Source organism: Nycticebus coucang, chromosome 20 (assembly GCF_027406575.1).
Source record: "Nycticebus coucang isolate mNycCou1 chromosome 20, mNycCou1.pri, whole genome shotgun sequence".
NCBI lineage: Eukaryota > Metazoa > Chordata > Mammalia > Primates > Lorisidae > Nycticebus > Nycticebus coucang.
In genome coordinates this window covers 3,455,257-3,469,898 of record NC_069799.1, presented here as the reverse complement: position 1 = coordinate 3,469,898, position 14,642 = coordinate 3,455,257, and the positions used below count along the sequence as shown (strand labels likewise).

Here is a 14,642-nt window from a genome sequence, read left to right as displayed (position 1 = left end):
TGATGTTATTCTTTTAAAACTTTACAATCCTTTACTTCTACTTCATTTCAGAGCTCTCACTTAAGCTGGCTAGCTTTTAAAAGATTTGTCTCTATCCTGTTGATGGCTACTAATTCAAATATGAAGCCAAATGTCTGGTTCAATCTAGTTCCCTGCTCATCTTCAAACTGCATAAACAAACCACACATTCTAATTATTTCAGTGTGCAGTGGTTCTTCTACTAGCAAATTGGCCACCAAGTCTATTACCTATTTATGTGGAATACCACATATACAGGACTGTTATTGTTGCTCTTGTGCTGTTTTTGGTTTTGTTTTAGTTCCTCCATTCTAAAACAGTCCTCTGAAAGGGAACAGTTTGTTGATCACCGAAAAATTATGAATATTTGTGTAAGATACTTTAACTACTTTGGTCCTCCATTTCTACACATGTTACATGAGGATAAAAATCTCACAGGCTTGCTGTGTTATCAAATAAATTAGTAAGGCCAATGCCTACACCATAGGAAGAGCTCAGCAGGGTTAATTCTGTCTCAATTTCCCTTAATATTACACGTCAATTAAAAAGAAACCATGGGACCAGGAATAGCGTCCCACCTCTGCTTCTCCCCATGTACATGTAAACTTAAGTCATCTACCCATATCATTTTGAATACCAACCCTGCAATGTTGTGTTAAATCCCATGGTTCTCGTGCACTCGAGGACAACGTTCCAGCAATTCTACCATTCTGTGCCTATATTTTATATTGTTCCCTTTTAACTACGTGCAAGTATTTCTTTATTTCTTTCGTTTACCCTACAGTAACAAAATCAACATCTATTGTCCTCTCTCATATTTTTCTTTTAAAAGAGAAGGCTGGATCTCTTTCTCTCATATTCTCTTCTTTTAAAAGAGAAAAGCTCCTTGCTAAGCAACTCCAAATCTCCATTAGACCAGTTCCACTGTGTAAAGGCCACACCACCCACAAAAGAATTTGGCAGAGTTGATTACTGTGTCTACTCGCAGGCACTTTCTTAATTTACAGATATACACACATCTTGGTTCTCCTCCAGTCCCATATGTCACTCTTTCTCTGTCTCCACTTCATTTCCTTTTCTTCCCAACTGGATAATGTTGAAATGGCCCATGGACTAATGCTTAGTGTCTTTCTTCTCTATTTTCATTCACTTCCTACTTTTATTCAACCTCAAGATTTTAAATCCTTACTTTCTATATCAACGTGACTCCCCCATTTATATCTTCACCTAGACCTCTCTCCTGAACTTAATTCAGGTGTTGGTCAGGAACCTGGTTCCCTGATATCTACCTTTGAATGCCTACGGGTCACCTTGAATTTGACATGCCCCATATTTGACACTTACCATCTTTGCACTCTGCTTCTCCTCAAACCCTTCCACATCCCTCCTTTTCCACTTAATTTGTGGCAAATCTGTTCTTCTAGGTATTCAGATGAAAAGTCTAGGTATCTTCTTTGGCTCCTCTTTTTCACACAACAACAAATTCACTGAAAAATGTGATTTTTCAAAATACACAGAGAATCTACCATGTGCATTGTCACCACCCCAGTCTGAGCCTGAACCATGCGCGGGTCTTGCACGGAGCACGGCAGCTTCCTGTTGCTCTCCTCATTTCTCCAAACTCTGACAGGCTGCTCTCAATATGCCCACCAGAGTGTTTTGTAAAGAACGAAGTCAGATCATTTGGAATCTCCTTGTCTACCTCTCTGTCCCCCGTTCCAGATATGCTGTACCCCCACCTACTCTTTAAATATTCTAGGCAGACTCCCACTTTAATGCCTTTGCACTAAGTCTTTGCTTCACAGTTTTTCCAGATATCCAGCTAATACCCTTCAAGTTTTTGTTTAAATGAGACGACTATGAGCATCTTATTTTAAATTATCTTTGCTCTCTACAAAGGATGCTCTCGATCCTCCCTGTATCCTCTGGTTATTTTTCACCTTTGTGCACATTTTTAATTTAGCTGTTTATTGTGCTACTCATTTTCATGCTGTCTCTACACGCTAGGATGTCTTCAGGAGGGCCGGCGAGGTTCGATGGTCCTCTTTTGCTCATTGATGTCTCCCTTGAGCCAAGAGCATTTAATCGGCTCAAGTAAGCACTCAATAAATATTTGTCAAATGGATAAGTAAGTTAGAAATGTATAATCGAGAAGAAAGAATGAATGTACTGCAATGTAATCCCCTTTAAAAATCTTAATCCATTGATGGAGATCCAAGTCATTACTATACATGTTTAATTAGGGAAAAAAAAATCACTCCCTCTGTGAAATGTAAACAACCAACCAAATAAACCTATCCCAAATTTGTGGAAAAGGCTCTGGAATGAATTCAACATCACCTCAGATAGAGGCTTTTACCTAGAGGATGCAAAGGTAAAATACTTTTGAAAACTAGAAAAGAAAGGCTCAAGGAACAAAGAATTGTACCAGAGACATCTATAAAGATTTAAATTTCTGTATAACAAAAATTGAGGTTAAGCAAAAAACAGGTGAATAATGTCTCACAACCACAGAAATAAAAGTTAATTCTATATTCATCTCAGAAGAGTTATGTAAATAAGAGTCAAAGTGCTGGAAAAATTTAAGACTATATAACCCCAGAGTATCCAGAGCCAATCAATTTGTTTGTGGACACTCTGGGTCCCTTGTTCCTACTTCTGCTGTTTACTGCCTAATATTTGACCACTCCACTGTTTGTTAGCAACTCTCACAAGAGAGCAATCTAGAAAAACAGAGGGAACCTAAACAAGTAAAAGCTCCTCTTGGATAACAGCTGGGAGGAGCATGCCCAGATGTTGGTCTGGACAGTGGGAAAGCAGGTGCAGCACTATTAAAGTCTTCACTAAAACGAGCATCAAGCATGTTTGGGGGAATTGGTTGCTATCATTGGCTTAGTTCAACTCAAGTAAGATGAGCATGGACTTAGTCTAAAATATGGTCAACTGATAGAATTGAAAAAAATCATGACATCTTTGAATGTGCAAAAGAAAGAGTACAGAAAGAGTGGAAAGACCCGACTCTCTCCTACAGAAACCATCACAGAAGGTAATTCAGCATAATGGGACACGTCCCAACAGAGGCAGGAACTGAGGCCAAACCTACCTCCACCACCTACAAGCTGCAGAAATGGGGTCAGAATACCCAATTTCTCAGAGCCTACTTTCTTACTTGTAAAATAGAGATAGCAATATCCCTTGCTCATAAAGTTGCTGTGATGATTAAATGGATCAATTATGCAAAACATCTATTATATAAAAGCAGACGCCTATCCTCCAGATCACCATTCCAGTCTCTATCACAGTATCTGCCTACTTGTTCACGTGTTGGTAGTCATCTTGCTCTAAGAATTCATTCCTTTTTTTTCTATTTTGTCAGGATGAAATCCTGAGGAAATATCTAGAGGGTAATTAACATCTGCTTAAAACTATCATGGAAAATATAAAAAGCTAGATTAAAACTGGGACCTGCTTTATCACCCTATTGATAAAAATGAGTTTCCCACTTCAATTGCAGAGGAAAATATTGTAAAAAGCTCTTATTTAAAAATCATAACACAACATTTCCTGGATAAGGGACAGACTTTTTTTTTTTTTATAGTTTTGGCCAAGGCCGGGTTTGAACCCGCCACCCCTGGTATACGGGGCTGGTGCCCTACTCCTTGAGCTAGAGGTACCACCCGACTTTGTCTTTTTTTATACAGACCAAAATACAGAAAATTCTTGTTACTTGATTGTAAGATCTATGGAAAGAGCGTTCTTTGTTTCATTCATTACTGATCCCCTTGAATAGTACATGGTTTATAATTGGCAATTAGAAGGTAGTTCTAAATGAATACAGTATGCACAGATTGCAGTATGCCTGGTACAGAAATGCAAATCCATCCTCTGCAGGTGACCGTACCCACTTAAAAAAAAGTAAGTTAAATAACAGTAGGACAGAGTTTTATTAGCATCTAGATAAAAGGCAAAGCAACTATTCTCACAGTTCTGAATCATTATTTACAAACTAGAATTCTGGAGAACTCGTAGTACATACGAAATGTACATTAGTGTGTAAACAGGTATAAAATGACTAATAATTTCTTGGCCAGGATAATATGATTTCCGAAAATGGCCAAAATAGATACTTTATAGTAAAAAAGAAAAAAGTTGAAAGTTGGGGGAAAAAAATTCCTCTACTTTACTTAAAGGCTAAGCTACAGTTTTTGTTTAAATTAAAAATACTATTGATATAAGAAATTAAATTTGATTTTTTTGTTATTTAGACTTTGGGATAATATTCAAAAAGTTAATATATAAGCAGAACTTATTTAATAATAATGGGATATGTTAAATTCCCGAGCCCAAATAACATTTTAGAATGCTTAATTTATAATGTATAAGCACAGTAGATTTGAATTGTAGTCCAGGCAGTCTCAAGTGAATGTCTACAGATGTTGGCCCCAGTCAAATTACGAGTAAGTGCAGAGCTTGAGAGGGCAAGCAGCACAGCCCATGTACCTGTCTGCCAACTCGCTTATGAAGCAGACAGAACAAGCAATGCAAAGAACAACAAAAAGGATTTTTCTAGGAAATTCTTTTCCCTCTACAGTTGTATAAGAAGAAAGGTCACTTTCTCATTTAAGAGCTTACCTTTTTGTGTATTTATCTTTTTCTTGATCATACTTATTTTAACATACTATGCTCTACTTACACATTATTCAATAGCATCTTTATTTATGATTTTGTGAATCAACATCTTTGTGATAAGAGTCAAAAGCCATTTAGGTAATTACACGTACTTGAAAGGTGCATAGTAATAACTACTGCAGTAATCTTACACTAGTTGAAGGCATGTAAATTATTGCAGTTGTTTTCTTTTGGGGAAAAATAAGAGACTTTTTTAAAGTTGTGTAAAACATCTTTGTTACCTCCATACTCATCTTAAGTATATTATGCTTTTAACTCAAATCATGGCATCAATAAAAAAAATCAAGGTTAAATCTCATTCTACCAGTATTGTTAGAGAAAAAAGAGGAAAACAAAACAAAACTCAATTTACTTCAAATACTTCTGATCAATGATTAAGAATTTTGTCATATGGAGTGTCTTCCTTGCAGCATAATCCTGGTAAATCAGAACAATTTAGACACCCCTTGCCAGGAGGTTACACAAGGATGCTGTAATGAAAACTGACTTTGTTCCCGCCAGAGATCAGACGTGCATAGAGAGAGAATATGCAGCACTAGAATATTAATATGACTTCTGTATGAAGACCAGAAATTCCACAATGTTATGAATAAGGTCAAAATAACACTTAGATGATTTACTGCCTTAGAAAATCATACTCTGCTATGAGTGATTTACTGAAGTGTGGACAAGCTGCATTCAGAGGCAAGCTTGCAGCTGTCAGTGTCTACATGTGCTCAATCTGGCTAGAAGATGATTTGAAGGTTGATTTAATTGTAGCTTCTGAATCATGCACTTCCCTATGTTTTAAATTGTTTAACATAAATATAAAAATGTTAAAGTAACTTTAAGACTGCAAATATTTAGTATAAAATCTGCAAAATCTCATTCTCTTCTGGAAGAGTCACTGAAAACGAATAGACTAGAAAAAAATCCTGTTGCTTAATAATGATACTTCCCCAATAGTTGTAGCAAATTTACCCTTATGATGAAAAATTCATACGGTTTACAGGAGTCAAGAATACACCAAAAAACTAGGCTTCTGACTGATGTGATCAATTTTATGAGAAACACAACTCTCTATCTGTAGAAAAGAGTTCAGAGATCAGAGTAACCAGTTGGTAAGACAGCGTTGTTTTGGTTTCTCCTAGGAATCCTAACAGCCTAAGCAACTTTCCCTCTATACGCAAACTCCGAGCAGAGATTCAAGTCTTACCAATTCCGCTAGGACCAGAACACAGGGCACAACCAATGACTTTCGCCAAAGTTATCTACTCAGCTAGAGCTCTCCTTACTCGTCTTTCTATCCCTTGACAGACTTCATTATTTCCAGTATCACCTAACCATTCACTTTCCAGCACCAGCAAATCATCCTTGGGGAGAGTATCTTATTCTTCCTCTGCAAGCTTTTTCCCCCATTTTTTATATCCACTTTTATACATACCTCCTTTTCTACATATTTTCTTGCCGGGTTTTCTGGCACATTCCTTGGATATTCTTTTTACTGAAAAATGAATAGAAGACTAGAAAATAACATGGCGCTCCATCCCAGACCGCCGGAGCATGCAACACGCTACCTAACTGCGCACGCTCCGGTGGCGGAGCGGACGGGCCCTGGCCGAGCCTGCACATGCAATGGGGAAATGTTGATGCATCTTCTCAGAAGTCATTCGGTAGGAAATGGAAATTAGGGACCCATTTCTACCTAACTACACGTGCTGTGGAGGAAAGAAAATGAGTAAGCACAGGAAAAAAAAAAAAAAAGAAAGAAAAATAAAAACCAGATACACTGACACACACACACACAAAAGCAGCGGCGTGCACGCGCGAACAGAATGTCTGCATGCCAACCCGGAGCCATGCGCACTACGGGACGCGGGGCGTGTTGTCAGAGCTGAGAATAGTAAAGGAAATACAAATTTATCTTCCTGTTTTTTTCTGCAATAAACTCACCATCCTCAGTCGGGACATAGATATTTAGGTAGAGGCAGTCTTCGCTCTGGTCTTGGACATACGATGAAACCACATCCAGGTTATTGGTGAACCACACTGGGAGCATGACTTCTGGCAGTCTGCCGTCGATGATGTTCTGGGGACACACGGGAGCGAACTGAGTGGCGTTCCTGATCTCGGACCAGGGAGATGGTGGTTCTGGAGGCTGGAAACGATGTTCTCCTGTTGGCGGGGCTGCATATGGAACCCCAAGAAACTGAATCACAGGCCCCAAAATTTCATTATTGAGTTCCTTCTTAATTCCTCTAATCTTGCCGAAGTTGGTGGTCACCAGTGGGTCCACGTCATCCAGTTTTTGTGACAGCACGTGGCCAGCCTGAAGCAAACACCCCAACACGCAGACGGCCAGCGGGGCTCCCACGCTCGCGAGGGGCAGGCGCGCCCTCCCTGCCCGCCGCACACGGGCTGGCCACGCGTGTCTGGCCAGGGCCATGGTCCCACATCGGCTGTCTGGTCTTCTGGGTGTGGGGAGGCCAGGGTATTTATATCCACTTGAGAGAAACCGTGTCACGGCAGTATGGCTCTGATTGCTTGTGGGTGAGCTTGCTGAGAGGCGCTCAGAGAGACCTTCCTGCAGCAACTTGCTCCCATTGATTTCACAAGTATTGAAGCAGCATCTTCAATCATCACTGTTTGCTAGACCATATCCTATTGACCATTCTCTTTTCCATAGTAGCAATGTGGCGAGAGTGGCCATTGACTGTAGATTTCCCTCTTATAAATCAAATCCAGTTAGCTGTAGGTCTATATCCTAGAGAAAATTAAAACAAATCATGAGTTGGAACAAGATGAAATAGACAGTGATAACTAGGTGTTTTATAAGCCACAGAAATACATTAATAGTGGCTAGCTTCAGGTAAATTAAATACAGCCATAGGAAAATCGTGGCTTGATGTGAGACAACAAGTGAAATAACCGATTATTAGATTATTGTGAAACTTGTCTGGCTGACATCATATATATGTAAGGGAAAGTAGGCCTTATCAAAATATACAGTTTTGGAAATTGTCACAGTAAAATATTTTAAAATGTTAAATGTTCTGCGTGAAGCCATCCCTGATTATTCAATCACTTTTTGACTATGGAATTCATCAATAAATATTCTCAAAATTAAAGTCCAATAGCAGAAAATGTTTTTTAAAAATTTATAATGAATTAGTGGAATGGAAACAAACTCGGGAAGAATAACTGTGTATATTAAAAAGACATAAACAAAAAGGTGGTTCCCAATTCCATGCTTATCAAAAAAAGCAAAGGTAACATCAGTGCATACAAGGAAATAAGGAGATAAATGACTTTTCTGAACTAATACAAGTTCAGATATGATCATTAAGTGCAACTACCTCATGAGGCCAGCTTCCTTGTTATCTCTCAAAAGCTTATGTAAAATGAAGGGTATGGGCCTGATACCTTAAATTAAGATGCAATAATTTTAAAGAGAAAGCAGCATTAGACATTATTTGAAAAAGATACAGAAGCTAGAAACATTTTTTTGCAGACAAAAGTTATTTTACTGTCTACCTATATAATTTAGATATTAATAAGTTCCCAACATGAAATTAAACTTCTGAGTCAAAATCGATGTCAACATATTTTAAATTACAAATTTTGTTTTCTCTGTTAGAGATCAAAGGAAGAATATGAAAAGATTGTGGTAGTTAATCATGGTATTTTGCATATTAAGCCTAATCAAACACCTAACGCTGTTTATCCAGTACAACTTCAAGTGCATCAGAACGAAATGAAACATTCAGGGCAATACGATTCACAGTGTAATCTTTCATTAACTTCCAGCTCAAAAAATCTGTCTTTTCTTCTTCAAGAAACCTTTTAAAGTGCTTACTTTGAAAATAACAGTGTAGATTGGTATTAGAGATGGTTCTATCTTGTCATATTACTGAAGATTCCTGGAGAAGTGCTAGTCTGGCAGTGAGACACCTAGACTTTGTGTTATTTCAAAGGAGATTATAAAAACTACATAGGGCAACACACGATTTGGCTCTGGCCTGGTTTTCCGTTAGCTCTGAACAATCTATCAAAGAAGGCAGTAAGGAAATAAATGACTTTCCTGGAGAATATTTTAGTCTGTGTTAATTCACGTGCCTTTGCTTTTAAAGCACATTAACACACAAAAGATAGGCTTAGACACATCCTGTTCCTGCTCCAGAACTTCAGTATTTTTGGAAGATTTAACTACAGAAACCAATTTCTATAAAGAATATTTGATGCTGCTTCTTGTGCAGAATGATGGTGGCCCACAGCATGACTAAGTCTTTGCTAGTTACCTTTTGGTGTTAAAAAAGCAACATTTTGACAGCTAAAATAAAGAACATGTGGTGAGGCCTTAAAAGTCTCTACCATCCACAAAATTGGAACAACAAGCATCACATGTACCCAATACCAGTTGCAACCAGATTAACAACCACAGACCCACAGGAGAGAAAAGCTCAATTAAGTTTCAGAAGGGGTGAGGAAGGAAGGGGATTCAGTAGGTTCCCACCCAGCAGGGGGTACAGGGTACAGTCCCTGGGTGCAGGACACCACTACCGCCCAGACTTTAACTTTCATATGTAAACTATATAACCTAATGGATTGGATTATTCTCTCACGTTAATCTCAAATTTTAAAAAAGGCTCCATCATCAGTTTTTAATTGAGCCTAAGTTTCAAGTACTATACAGCCATTTCCAAAAGTTCTTCCTTATACAACTGGTATCTCAATAATAATAATAATGATACTTGTTTATTTATTAACAATATAACACTTCTTCTTTTGTACTCATAGATTCTTAACTGCATGAATAAGAAAATGGCTCCTGTTTTTCACTGATATGCTACTTTAACACAAATTGCAGAGGATTGGAATTCTGCACGCCACAATGAATTTTCAAATTTCAATGACATTTAGCTCTTAAGGTTACAAAAATATCTCATTTTACATGTATGTATGTGTAGAGAACCATCGTACTGACCCAATTTTTTTTCAGAAGTTACTGTTATAATAACAGTTATTCAGTTAACTAACTGAATAAACTGAAAAGCTTCTGTACAGCTAAGGAGACAACAACCAAAGCAAATAAACAATCTACACAATGGGTAAAGATATTTGCATATTTTGAATCAGACAAAAGCTTAATAACTAAAATCTACAGAGAACTCTAATTAATGAACATATTAAGAGCCAATAATCCCTTAGATCACTAGGCAAGAGAGATGAATGGAACCTTTTCTAAAGAAGACTGATAATGACTAACAAACATTAAAAAATGCTCATTGTCCCAAATTATTAGAGAAATGCAAATCAAAACCACCCTGAGATACCACCTAATCCCAGCAAGAATGGCCCACATCATAAAATCTCAAAACTGCAGATGCCGATATGGATGTGAAGAGAAGGGAACACTTTTACACTGCAGGTGGGACTGCAAACAAATACAACCTTTTTGAAAGAAAGTATGGAAAACCCTCAAAGAACTCAAACTAGACCTCCCTTTTGATCCTGTACCACAGGGACACTTGCACTAGGCTGTTTACTGAAGCTCAATTTACAATCGCCAAAATGTGGAAACAGCCTAAATGCTCACCAACCCAGGAATGGATTAACAAGCTGTGGTATATGTACACCATGGAATACTATTCAGCCATTTAAAAAGATGGAGACTTTACATCTTTTGTATTAACCTGGATGGAAGTGGAAGACATTATTCTTAGTAAAGCATCACAAGAATGGAGAAGCATGAATCCTGTGTATTCAATTTTGATATGAGGACAATTAATGACTTAGTTAGAAGGTGGGGGGTGGGGAAGGGGAGAGCAGTGAAAGGGAAGGAGGAAAGGAGGGGCGGGGGGTCATGGTGTATAACACACCTTTTGGGAGCAGGACACAATTATAAGAAGGTCTTTATCTAACAAATGAAATCAATGTAACCTGGTTCTTTGTACCCTCGATGAATCTCCAACAATAATAAAAAAAAAAAGACTGAATAGCACATAAAAACTTGAAATGAAAAAAAAAAAGGCTTAAATTACTGAAATTTAAAATATGTATATGCCTAAAAATAGAGTCTCAAATTTCTGGCTGTTTATTTGTGCTTCCTTAGTGTATAGCATATCCTTAGTTTTCATGCAGTTACATCTCATTTACAACAATGCAGTACAATGGGTGTAATAGTTACCCCATTTTTACTTATAAAGAACTGATATTCAAAGTGGCTAAGTACACTGGCTGAAGTCTCTCAACTACTCAGTAGCAGAACCAGGAGCTGGTTGCCATCTGATGAAAACCATCTCATCTTTGGATCACTGCACATGATACAGCCCCCCAATTCACAATTATCCCTTTTTTAAAAAATTATTTATTCTAAATTGAACTGAAAAAGTGTTTTATGTTTCTTCAGGGGACAAAGTCTGAGTAAATACTTTGACAATTTCATTGAAGCAGAGAAATAAAAGTGATCTACTTCCAGCATGTCCAACTTGTAGCCAGTGGGCCACATGCAAATTACTTGAGATCTATTTTGCTTATCTTTGGTGTTGGATATCGAGAAGATTATTCATTTGGATCTTTTTGTTGCTCATTAGATTCCCTTAGTGTTTGTGTGTTTAATGTGTGGCCCCCCAAAATTCTTGTCCTTTCAATGAGTAGTAGGAAAAAAAAAAGTTTGGACACCTATTCTTATTGGAAGTTTAGATTGTATTTGCTACTTTTATAATATCTTTTTTACTCCATTTATTGAAGTGATCAGGTGTTTATATGTGATTACACAGGTCATGTGAAATAATTATTTGTGTAATGATTTTTAGTAATCAAAAAAATCCTACAATAGTCTAAATATCTGTTAATAGATACTGATAAATAAATCATGATATATTCACAAATTGAAATTCCATATGTCAGCAAATATAAGGGAACTAGACCTAAAACATCAACATAGATAAATCTCAAAATTTCTGAGCAAAACAAGTTTCAGAAGAATAGGTACAGTAAATAATCTTTAAATAAAGCTTAAAGTATGCCAAACAATACTGTATATTCAAAGACACATAAATGCAGAATAATAGGGTATCATGTCTTGGTAAGGAAGAAAATAAAGTTAATTCCAAAAATTAATTCATTACTTGAAGCCCGGGATTGATAACTTGGAGTTTAGGTATTAAAAAGCTAGCAATTAACTACAGCAAGTTTGAAAAAAACCTTAGTATTTGACAGCATTTGGTGATAAACACACACAAACACACACACACATTTTTATTATGGGATTCTCTGTATTTTTCTGTATGCTTGAAATATCTTAAAATAAATACATTATAATAAGGGGTCAGAGAACTCTTACTCAGTGGACCAGGCAGCATCAATCCACACAGGACCAGCCTCACCTGACTTTGCAGAGAGTGGGGATACTAGCTCATAAGTTCCTCCATTACTCTTCCCTTAAGTAAAAGCATGTACATCTCACAGAAAAAATAATAATGAATAAAGTTTAAAAGGGCTTCATAAATGGTAATGTATTATCTCACTCCCAACAGTTCTTAAAAATAGCTAGTCCCTCAACTAGTTTTTTTCCTGAGTGACCCAGGAAAAAAGTAGAGAGAACCATCTGGGACATTAGATAAGCAGAGTGGGTGGCCATATTCATGCACTCTTTCAATCACTCCACAAACATTTATAGGCTATTTGCAACGTGTAAATTATTTACTAAATGTTATGGAGAATTTAAAGACAAACATAATCTACTCATTGCTCTCAAGTATCTTACAATATTGTAAAGGAATAAGTAATATAAAAAGTGGCTTTTGGCTCAGTGCCTGTTGCACAGTGGTTAGGGCTCCAGCAGCATACACCAAGGCTGGCAGATTGGAGCCTGGCCTGGGCCAGCTAAACAACAATGACAACTGCAACAAAAAATAGCCAGGCATTGTGGCAGGTGCCTATAGTCCCAGCTACTCGGGAGGCTGAGGGAAGAGAATCACTTAAGCCCAAGAGTTTGAGGTTGCTATGAGCTGTGACGCCATGGCACTCTCACTCTATAGAGGGATGACATAGTGACAAAAAAAAAAAAAAGTGGCTCTCGGCAGGGTGGATGGCTTGAGGCCAGGAGTTGGAGACCAGAGTGAGAACATTGCTCAATAAATGCAAAATGAAGGTGAGAGTGGGACCTGCACGAAGTTTCTGACTTGCATCTTTGCGCAGCCTTTTTATATGTCTTTTTAAAACAATATTACCTCTTTATTCTTTTGCCTTGGATTTATTGTTTGTTTTATTGTTGATCCCAACTCCTCCCAACTGAATTTCATATTTGAGGGAGAGGATTTTGTGTGTGTTTTTTAAACAATATCTTTATATCTGTCATAAAATCTACATGGAAATCCTTTACAGAGTGCAAGCCTGGGTATATCTCAGTTGGTCTGGACTGACTGCACGCTTACCTCCAGAGCTGCCTGGAGCTTGGTGATGACCCTTAGCTGATCCTACAAAACATGCAGCAGATTTTTGTTGCTTTATAAAGTTACCAAGAACACTAAGCGAGGAAACACAGATCCAGCATTCCTAGAAAAGTACACATACATATGTACATATATAGACATATCTCACATAGATTATAATTTTAAACCCTTAAAAAAACTCATCCTGGTAGATTTTATTTTCTCTCTTTTACAAAAGAAAACCTAAGGTTCTGAAGTGGTAAGTGCCTAAGGCCACCATAGTAACAGGTGCCAGAGTTAGAAATCCAAACCCCTCCAACCGGTCCCTGTAAGCACTGCTCCACCCTGCCACCACTACCTCCAACCTCTGTTCATAGACTTGGAACAAGAAGGCAGACGGATGCTCTGTTGAACATCAGTGGAGAATATGTTCATAGGGTGACTCAGTGTTTTTGCTGTATTGCTTATATCTATAGAATGACTGTGACAGTGCCATATGTATTAATTTTAGGATTACAAATAAATATCAGTGAATAGGCAAAGTTGCAAATATAGAAACCAAGAATAATGAATATTAATTGTATTAACTAAAGACAAATAATGTTTTTTACCTACAGCTCAATGAGTTGTTTCAAAGTCAGACCACACCGCCATGTCAACCATGCTTATAACAATTGGACATAATAAATGAATTAAAGCAATAATAATAACAAATATGATAATTCAATTTAATAATAACTGGTTTCAATGGAATATGGAGGTTTTCAACAGCCAAGACTGGCCCTGTTGGAGGGATGCGCCTGTGTAATGGACTCACTCTAAGAGAACCTGACCAGCGGCAGATTTGAGCTTCCTGTGCCAAGATGTTCCATACACACACTAGTGGTGGTTCAAGGTCTGGGGACTGAGGTGTCCTGTGTGACACAGCAGCAGTAGGGCAAAGAAGCTTGAGCAGTGGGAGGACAGAGTCTGAGATTTGGGGCTCCGGTTAATGTGAAGCCTTCTCCTGCTGTTGCCATGCTGAGTTCCTTGCCTGAGAAAAAGCTGTCCAATGAGTATATCTGAGATCTTTCAGCAACTGAATAGTTAAAGTAACTAATATGTAATTAACTCACATAATAAGTACTTAAAATGGGATGAATAAGCAAATGAATGCAATTGTACAAAATGATGTTAGGCTTTAAAAGAAAAGTTGGGTCTACCTCCAGCTAGTAAATTAGAAAAAGTTCATAAATCAAGGGGAACTTGGGGCTTAAAAGAATAAATATAATTAGGAAAACCACTGATGATCACAGAGGGGATCTCGGACAAGGCTTGTTCTAGGGGCAGTATAAAGAATGTGCAGTGGCTATTGTGGGGCTCACCTTCCTGGGTGACATGCTCATGACAAAGGCCTGGGCTCGTTCCTCAGTGACAACAGCTCTAAAGGCCACTGCAGTTCCCCAGGGAAATGGGCAGAGGCAGGAGGTGATGGGGTCCCCTCACCTCTTAACAATTATGCTTCCCAATAGTGCTCCCCAA

The 14,642-nt window shown here is 37.8% G+C and overlaps 1 protein-coding gene across 6 annotated transcripts in view; it reads right to left on the bottom strand.

The window, feature by feature from the left end:
* NLGN1 (neuroligin 1) overlaps positions 1-14,642 on the bottom strand; it is a 1,028,955-nt gene that overhangs the window by 790,718 nt on the left and 223,595 nt on the right. For 4 of the 6 annotated variants that reach the window (XM_053573118.1, XM_053573119.1, XM_053573117.1 and 1 more), the window contains 2 exons: positions 6,640-7,450; positions 6,131-6,190 (listed from right to left, as the gene is read on the bottom strand). In XM_053573118.1, coding sequence (XP_053429093.1) covers positions 6,131-6,190; positions 6,640-7,132 — 553 coding nt within the window. In that variant the 5' untranslated portion in view covers positions 7,133-7,450. The remainder of the gene's footprint in view (positions 1-6,130; positions 6,191-6,639; positions 7,451-14,642) is intronic. The other 2 variants (XM_053573121.1, XM_053573120.1) reach the window with 1 other exon arrangement.